The sequence below is a fragment of the Echinops telfairi genome, unplaced genomic scaffold, assembly GCF_000313985.2.
Source record: "Echinops telfairi isolate 266 unplaced genomic scaffold, ASM31398v2 ScPeMD7_7475;HRSCAF=8513, whole genome shotgun sequence".
NCBI lineage: Eukaryota > Metazoa > Chordata > Mammalia > Afrosoricida > Tenrecidae > Echinops > Echinops telfairi.
In genome coordinates, this window is record NW_022111379.1 from 15,762,312 (window position 1) to 15,771,877 (window position 9,566).

General features: G+C 46.3%; 1 protein-coding gene across 1 annotated transcript in view; it reads left to right on the top strand.

Annotated features, from left to right (window-relative positions):
• The window catches only part of CAMKMT (calmodulin-lysine N-methyltransferase), a 470,081-nt gene extending 466,210 nt beyond the window's left edge, over positions 1-3,871 (top strand). The window contains exon 11 of the mRNA XM_030884357.2: positions 3,238-3,871. Coding sequence (XP_030740217.1) covers positions 3,238-3,315 — 78 coding nt within the window. The 3' untranslated portion in view covers positions 3,316-3,871. The remainder of the gene's footprint in view (positions 1-3,237) is intronic.
• The last annotated feature ends 5,695 nt before the right edge of the window (positions 3,872-9,566 follow it).

The window sequence follows — 9,566 nt, forward strand, 5'->3', positions numbered from 1 at the left end:
TTGAAATTAGTTACCATCTTGGCAGTAGTGCAAGGTAAAAAAAAAAAAAATCTACAGATTTAGGCAACCACCCATGAAGCTGATTAACAGTCAGTGATCAGGAGGAACAGCTTTGCCTCTTAAACTTTTCACCTCTCATTGTTAACTGTGAAATTTTGTTTCCGTTCAAAAGCAAGCCTGTAATCAGCACGGTGCCACTCTGCGCTTGTCTACCAGGGCTTTTGTTAAACTGTGCCCACACCACCACGCAGCACGCTCAGGAGCCAGGCAGCCATAGGTGTAGTGGGTGGGTGTGCGTGTGTGCATGTGTGTGTTTAAATATCACCTCTCTGTTCGTCCAGGCAACGGGAAGAAACATCAAATATGTTCCTCAACTTCTCCCCTCCAAGGCTATGGAATCAAAAGGCCCCGTTTGATGGTACCTCTCCAGATCACTAGGATATTAAGATAGCAGTTGTTTAGGAAGGTAGAAATTAGTTGATCCAAGTCCTCTCATTCACGCAAATCTTCCCTAAGGCATGGTTCGTACACACCATGTTTCTCCCCCTCCTCCTCCCCCCACCCTTATGCACCCTTGATAATTTATAAATTATTATTACATCTTATATTACACTGCCCGGCGTCTCCCTTCACCTACCCCCCTTTTTTTTTTTTTTTAACTTTTGCAAAACTCTTGAGTGCTTCTTTCCTGTGATTTTTTTTTTTTTTGTATGAGTCATGGAAACAGGCTTGGGTTGCGCTGTGCAGTCAGTACCTTGTGTTAAAGGCACGGCCGGATTGCACTTCTGCTTATCTGTTCAAAATGCCACATGACAAGTGGCTGGTGCTTAAAAGCTGCGCCGGGTGCTGCTGCTGATTGTGGGTGCCGTGCACGGGGTAAACAGGCGGACCCGCACGCCGTGGCCGCGCTCCGCACCGTACGGCTGAGCATGCCCCATCCCATTATGAGGTAAAGCATAACGCCACTAATAGCAGCCCTATCGTCCAGCTCTGTTCTCAAAGACCCTGCTTGAACCTGTGAAACTGAAAAACTCTCTGATTCACAATGTGCTTTGGGTTCCCCACCACCACCACCACTCCCCGAGGTGCTTGATTATTTCTTGAAATTGTCGTTCTTAATCAGGCAAAGAAAAGATAGCCTTGGTCAATGGAATGATTCCTCCACCACGGAAGCAAGTATTTCCCGACAGCCTTGTGTGTGTTGTTCAAGGGCCCACTCAGCACAGGCTCGGTTCCGGACCGAGTGGGGACTGGGCGGGGCGGGGCTGGGCTGTGTCCTCAGAGGACCCTGGGTTCTTCCCCCATCCTGGGATCCTAGTCAGGACCGGCTGGGCCCTGACCCCTTCCAGCAACCGCGTCTCTGCTTTGGCCTCCAGAGGTCAGCATAGAATCCGAGTTAAACGTGATCGCTAATGTACCCATATTTACAGAAGAATTATTTATCCTCCACATATTGCCGCAGGGACTGGGTAAAGAGCTCATTGGGCCCCGTGTATGCACGCACTGTGAGTGAGTCAGTCAGCTGACTCACGCTGAGTAACCAACTTTCCCTGAGCCCCAATCCCCGAGGAAAGAATTTCGCTAGCTTGGCCCACTCGCTCTATACCATATTTCAGTGGGTTCCCTCCATCACTAGGGCAACTGTCAAAACAAAGATATTTACAGTCTGTAGGTCCCAGTTAGCCGGTTGGGACTGGGCAGTTGTAAAGCCTTTCCCTTTCCCAACCCCAGATGAAAAGACGGGATGCTGAGGGACCTGTGGTTAGGGTTAACACACTCACTACTTTGGTGGCAACAGAATCCATAAGGCTCTTTCTAAATAGACAACTAATTATCTGTAAACAGAGCAAAACTCCATCTTAAGAAAAGAGAATGGAGTGAGTGGACGGCCAGCAGTTCTTAGGCAAGTGAATTAGTCCGTGAAGACCTGGTTGGCTTTCTCTGTTCTCCAATGGAAGAGGAAAAAGCAGGGGGCAGCCCCAGTCTGTAATCGTGGGGCCCTGCCACCCTTTGGGGGAGTGATTTAGAAGAAACCTTCGTGTCAGCTTGCCCCCAGATCCAGGAAGGCTGTGGGGCGGGTGGGGAGCTTGCTCTTTAGCTTAGGGTTGGGAGGATGTGTGCCCCCATTTAAAATAATAAAGTTATTGGTGCCCCGTGTGCTTGAAATAAATAATTATTTCCATCCTTAGGGCAGTGGTCTTCAGCCTTCGTCATGCCGCGACCCTTTCATACAGTTCCTCATGTGGTGGTGACCCCCCAACCATAACATTGTTTTCGTTGCTACTTCATCACTGTCAGTTTGCTACTGTGGTGAATCGGGCGACCCCTGGGAAAGGGTCGTTTGAACCCCAAAGGGGTTGCGACCCACAGGTCGAGAACCGCTGCCTTAGGGGGAAAGTTTTTTTTTAAGGAAGAAGAATCACATGGCTCAATTCCACAGACTTGAAAAAAAAAAAATGACAGTTTTGCCTTTCTATTGGCAGATGGTCATTTGCTTAACTAGACAAAATAGCTTGTCAAACCCGCTCTAGCCACATAAGGAAAAGGACACTTTAGACGTGAGGGCACTGGTTGGAATTTCGATCCTGTCGTGGAAAGGCTCTCAGGATGTCTTTGCCTGAGCAGTAGCAAATGTTACTGCCCGATGTCCTCCTCCCTCAGAGAAAAGGCATTGGGATTGCATGTTATTCGCATGAAAAGCCCAAAAGCAGCAACTGAAAAGCTGTTGACATGTCTTGGCCCCACAAGCTGTGTCCCCGTGCCCAGGTGTGCACCAGGGCTCCACCCAGCTGCTGACCTGAAACGGTTGCCTGCTTGAATAGGGGGCTGCCAGACAGGGCAGAGGGGCCTGCAAGCGGAAACGTCTCTGCCAAATGGCCGGCCTGGTGCAGATAAATGGGCTCCGAGCTCTCCTGTCAGTGGAATGAACACCGCACAATTCAGAGAGGTCATAATGCAGTTTAGGTATTTACGAAAAACAAAACAAACCTATCCCCCTCAGCTCCCTACCCCCCCACACACAAAAAATATATATATACAGTATATATATATTTAAGTTCCCATCGTGTTGTCATTTGTCATGTCATGAACTATTTTGAGCGTGTGTATAATATATTATATAAAATTCTTCCCCATAGGCAAAAATATATATGTAAAAAGTCACCACTTACATTCAAAATTAATGGGAATGTTATAGTCTAAGCCCGCTGACTGTATTTTTCTGTTATTGTCTTTCAGTTGAAAAAGGAAAACCAGGATATATATGAAGAAAACCTTCACTACCCGCTTCTGCTTCTTTTAACCAAAACTGGATAGAAGATTAAGGTCTTCAAGGGGAAATGGGAACACCCAGCACACAATAGAAGGTTTTTCACAAAAACTGAAACCTATACTGTATCATACTCAATGAGCCGCCAGCTCCTGGATTAGAAGGTCCCCAGGACGGAGCCCCCCACCCCTCAGCGACAAGTGTGGGCTCTGGAGTCCTCCTGCCGTCACCCACGATTCCCCAGACAACCTCCAGCTCCCTGCCTCTGGCTGCTTGTTGCTTTCCCTGCACCAAAGCTTGGTGCGTCCTTAAACATGTTTAAAGCAGCCTCTTTGATATTTGAAGAATTGAACTTGTGAGCAACCTAAATATTTCTCCCTGGTAACTAAGACACAATTCACTTTGCAGGAACACTCCACCCCCCACCCCCCACCATCTTGTAAATGTACCTCTTTGTCCTGTTTTTTGGTAGGAGCCCTTTTCTAACCTGTAAACACAGCAAACATCATGATATTTTTCCCCCTGGTTTAAAAAAATAAGTAAAGTCCATCTTTCCAATCTCCTTCCAATTAACTGTATTAAATCTACCATCTCTTTCTCTCATTCCTTCTTTCCCCTCCTTTTAAACAGGATTTTTTTTCTTCCCCCCAATAGATGTATAAGAAATCAGCCCAAAGCCTCATAAACTGACCGTTTGTCCTCTGGACACAATAGCGTGGCCAGCCCTCTGCTCCTCCTCTCCAATTATGTGTGATTAGTCTCAGTGTGTTGTGTCAAGGAGGGGGAGTGTGCTGAGTGCTTATTATCTGTTTAGGTACAAGAAGAGCACATTTAGGCTCTATGAATGAAAAGTGAGCCTTTAGCAGGGCTCAGATCTAACTGCTGCTGTTCTCCCGGCCTCTTTCAAAACAGGTCCTTCCCATAGAAAGCTTGAATAAATGGTTGATAAAGTAGATTGCAACTGGGGGAGGTTTAGAAATAAAATAACCCTCCGTCTTACAGTTATTTAAAATAGGGATATACTGTATATTGTTATTCACTGTGATTCAAGTGTCTGGCCAGCATTTAATAGGAGCTACCTAGGATTAAGGTGGAATGACTTTTCCGCAGGGAACCCAAGCATATCCTTGTTTAGTGCAGCCAGAAGATGCCCTAATGCCTTTTGTGGAAATTCAGATGTTTATCTGTAAGGAATCATCTGTGCCCACTTTAACAGTAATGTCATTAGCAGGTCAGCCACATAGCCTCCTATCTGTAGCAGAGGGAAAGCATGTATTTGGTTGGGAATACGATTAAGAGGTGGGAGACTCGGGACAGCACCCTTTTGCATGTTAAACAAACTTCGCTGTCATAAAAACAGCCACGCTCAGATGTCTCCTCTGCTCACTTCTATCATCAAACACATTTTTTCACCATCAGTTTGCATGTCCTTGTATCCCGCACTTTTTCTGCTCCATTAGAGCACCTAGATGGGTCTCGGAAGGCATAGGTCAAGTCGCAGTTAGATCACACATTTCTGTCTCACAAAAACTTGAATTGCAATGCCAAGTGATGGGCTAACATCACAATAACAGCAATTTATTCCTCTTTGGATAAAACAGCAGTCTATTCTCAGTGCTACATAAAGACCAGGGCAATGCAAACCAGCCATTTAGCTGAGGGGTTCAGCTCGCGGCAGCTCTCCTTGGGTGACTGTATAGGTTGCACACTGGCTTCATATTTTCTTGTTTAAAAATTAGAATCTGGGATGTTTTAAAAGGCAGGACAGGTAGTTCCAGTTATACTAGTGAAAAGACAGCGCAAATTATCTCCCGTAAAACCTGCAACGGAACCTGCCAGACAAAGGAAACCCATCGCGGTAGGGACACCTAAGATGGGCTATTCTTTTCTTCTTCCTCATCTTCTTTTAAAATATACGACAGGCCATGAGATTTTTCTCTCCCCCCATTTCTCCTCATGAAAATACATGAGTGGCCAGGAATTCAATTTGCATTTGTGTGTTGTGGGTGTAGAAATCTAGTGTTTATTTTTCTGGGGAGAAATTGTGTTTTGAAGAAAGGAGAAAAAAAACCCAACTAGTAACGTGGTGTTTTTAAATAATGGCGATCCGGTGGTACAGCTACCTAAGACGGAGAAAGGCTTCCAGAATTGAGCTGCGCTTACCAAGTGGCATCTTGTCAAGAATTCTGCTTACGGTGTGAGTGAAACCCAGAGAGCGAGATCCCCTGTAAAATGCTTCACTAGGTCTGCTCTGGACTGGCTCATCACCTGGAAATGCCTCCAGCTCTGACTCTTTAGAAGTTTGTGAGGTGCTAATGTCACATCTGATGGAATCATTTAGGATTCTTTTTCCTCCTATTTTAATGAAGTATGAGTATCGAGAAGGGGGCATTGGGACTGCTTTTGAGAGTTCATACATCTCCATTCCATCTGAACTCTGCGACGGAGAATTCTTTCTCTGCAGCCCTGATGGGTTGTATCATTGCCCTTGAAATGCACACACCATTCCGTGCTTGTCTATGCAATCACGCATGGCATGTATTGCTTTCCGAAGGGAGCATGTGTTCTTAGGCAATCTCAGGAATTATTATGCTAGGCCTTTTCCTGGGGTATCTGTATCTCCGGATAGCCTTTGTCAGGCTAAGTCGGTGTGGTTGCAGCTAAAAATGCTTCCAATGCTGCCCATGGTCGATCCTAATGCAGTGATCCGAACAGCCACATCGAAGTTGGTTATAAGAAGTATATTTTATTTTATAGCAAGACATAGGCTGCGAATTGGGATAAAAGTGCTAGAAAGGACTGCCTAAGAGGTTGATGCTATTTTGTATAAATTGTGTATTTGGGTGGCTTTTTGACTGAGCATGAAAAATGTGACTTCCATTAGAGGAGGGTAATTTGGGTGCTCAGTATTCAGCAGAAAACTTGTCGGGCCATAAAAGCTTTTCTGGCTGCTTCCTCCGGTGTTTTCAGAGAAGAGCTGCCCACCCCTTGCTGATTTTCCCTTTGGCTTCAGCCGGGGCTGAATTTACCACTGCATACCTGTTGAATCCATTTGGGGGATCCAGCAGTTAACTGAGTGAATGGAGGGATTAGCAGCCCTCTGGAGCCCCATTTCAACAGCCAGGTGTCTGTCCTAAACTAGTTAACTGCTTTTGACGGTTGAAGAACCTGGTTTTAATACCAGTCAGGAGGTTTTCTCTCTCTCTTTCTCTACCCGCCTCTCTTCACAACCAAAGTGGGGCAAGCCTTCTCCTAAGGGTTAGGCTGGGGGTGGGGGTGGGGGTGGGAGTGGGGGGGGGTTGTTTTGTTTTTCATCAGAATGGACTGCCCCCCTCCCTCCTTCCACAGAATTTGCCTTTGTGCTTACTCAGCATTTGACTGGTTTCTAATCTAAGCCAGACAATTCAGTGGCATTGTCTGGCAGGACCCTTTCAGGAACTCTGGGGAAGTGGGGTGGGGGCCGGGGCAGCGGTGCAGGATGCCCACACAGGAGAGACTCAAAGCCTGTGTGGGCACACATGGGGACACACACTCACAGGGACACTGCTGGTTAGGACCCACATCTGGGCTCCTCGATTCCAGGCACTTTGCTCCCTAGATCAAAATCTCCTGAGTTGAGACCGAATGAAACATTGTAACTCTATGGCGTCTATGCCACTGGGGAAAGGTGCTTTGGAAAGTCAGCCTAGGTCTCCGTAGATACTGAAGTTAGGGCACGTACATCTCCTGGGGGGATACTTTCCAGACGAAGAAGGCGCACACTGGTGTCTAACAGATCATTGAACCTTCAATGCCACTTTCCCCGCTCGGCTTTCCTGTTACCCAGAGCGGTCGCTGCCCAGGCTGTGGCTAAGTGCTCGCTGTGTTCCCTGCCCTGCAAAGTGTATGCATCTGGCACCTCTGTTTTCCCGTTTTTGTTGTTGTTGTTTTCTCTTTTTGTCCCCCCTGACTTTTCAATTAATACATTTTTTAATAGATAAAACAGATCATACTGTGACTTTTAAAATGTCAACAAGCTTGTCAACAGAAATGTAATAAAATGGCTAATAGGAGATTCAATAGTTAATAGAGGGCCTGAAGTGTGAGTAAATACAGTAGCTGTCTATTGGAAACCGTGCAAGTGAAGATGGCTTTAGTATTGCAAACTGAGGAAGAAAATTGTTTTTAATTAGCACCTTCATAAGAACTGCTGATTAATACTGTTTTGTTTGGGGCAAAGCTTTCAGCTGAGTAATTTGTGCAGCCATTACAACAGTTTTGTTAGAGCGGGGCTCCTGTTGTGAAACACAAACAGCAGATGATAATGGTGGAAGATGAGTTTGTCATGTAACAATTTACCTTATTGAAAAAAGCTTTATATAAAACCCAATACAGTAGGTACTTGCAGAAATCACATATTTTAAATCCTTCCAAAATTGCAGTGTGCCATGCTTGCGGGTTGTTGGTTTGTTGTTTGTTTTGGGTGTGTGTTTTTTTCTCCCCCTTGGGGACTAGAAGCAGATTTTATATCATTTATAAAATTATATACACAATTTCAAGGTGGGGGAGCGTGGACAAACCACTTTCTCAGCAGTGGTTTACATCAGAGCCGTAAAGGGCCACTAGATTCAAAGGCGTTCTAACTACACAAAGCAGGTTGGAAAACGGAAGCCTCATTAAATGTTACTCCTGGTACATTTGCATGTGGACTGGAGGCAGGGAAATCCGAATTGCCCAGTGCTTCCTTAGGTGGGTTTATCACTCAGAGGTTCGTAAACAACAAGAAAACTTCCTTTCTCCGGGGGAGTTTCATTTCATTAACCCCCATGGGGCTGAGGGGGTGTTTTAAGTGACCAGGGGAAAAGAGCTGGTCCACTGAAACCTGACCGAGGAATAAGAGGTTGGCTTCAGTAAGCCCATCAAACGGGATTGTGCTAGCCAGAAGCATGGAAACTTTTTGTTTTAATAAAATGCGATGGTAAAGCACATTTGCATTAAAATATTACACTAACCAAGGCTGGTAGGAACTGTAAATTATTGGAGTGGCGTAATAGAGCCTGATTTTTTTTTCCCTTTTCTAGACAGGCCTTCGGGGTAATGACAAGGGTCGAGGCTCACGGCAGTGCCCAATAAGCCTTAGACAGCATAATAGTCGGCAAAGAAAGCCACCGAGCACTAATGCGAAGGAAGAGCTGTCCGCCACATGCAGCAAAAATCACCAAAGGTCATTTGATGGTAGCAATTGTGACATAAAATTGGTGGCCATGCTACATGTCTAATACTCAGCACAGCTTTATAAATGATGGGCCCCTAGCGATGGCTGTCATTAAGTGCTTTCATCATAATAAACTTTAAACTGTTGGCTTTATGAATCGCCAGCTAGCTTCAGCTGTTCGTTGGATGGAGCTCCGCAGTGCCTTAAGTGTGACAAGACCTATTAGGAATTGCAACCATGTTTCGAGCGTACTTGGCTTTCCCACTCCTGGGGTGATTGCTGCCTATTAAACGGCGTCTGGGAAGATTTTCCTCCAGCAATCTCTGATCAAGAGCTTTTTTGGGCTTTGACCTGCATTTCCTTCAAGACTTTCTCGGAGGAGTTCTATAAGAGCAAAACTCCAGAGGATTTATAGCCACTTCTGATTAATACCTTTCCAGTTTTTCCAGCCACTCTCCCACTGCTGCATAGAGAAAAGCTTTCATTGTTCCTGAGGCGTTATTTGTGACCTTTTCTCTGCTTCCCGATTCCCTCTCACGTTCTCGCTTGGTGAAATCCTCGGGGTGGAACCAAGACAGTTGGCGAAGCTGTTACCGCTGGAGAGACGGACGGGGAAAGAGGGAGGCTTTTCTATTTTTAAAGAATTGCACGCAGAGCGGCCTGGCCCGCTCCTTTCAATCTCGCTGTGACGTCACCCGCCGCCCCCACCCCCACGCACGGAACGCATCCTTAATGAGCCCTGGGTGTAAATGGAGCCGACACATAAAGATTTCATGATTCAAATGACACTTTCATTAACCTTTAGCGTGGGGAAGTCTTTTCGTGTCTGAGCATCTTACAGCGGCTGACCGCCTGCCCCAGGGATGTAAATAATGGCTGTTTAAAGAGTCGCTTTTTAAAAACTCGGGGTGTTCCGTGTGCCGCGGGCAAGTGCGCGAGCACGTTTCCAGGCCCCGGTGGCGCAGTGGTTAAAGCGCGGCGGGAGAAAGATGCGGCGGGCAGCCCTGTCTGCAAAACCCACTGAGCCCTACTCGCCGGCAAGGCGGATACCTCTTACGGGTGCGCAGAAGTTCACTGACTTGTGGTTGCCTTCTCAAACTTGGA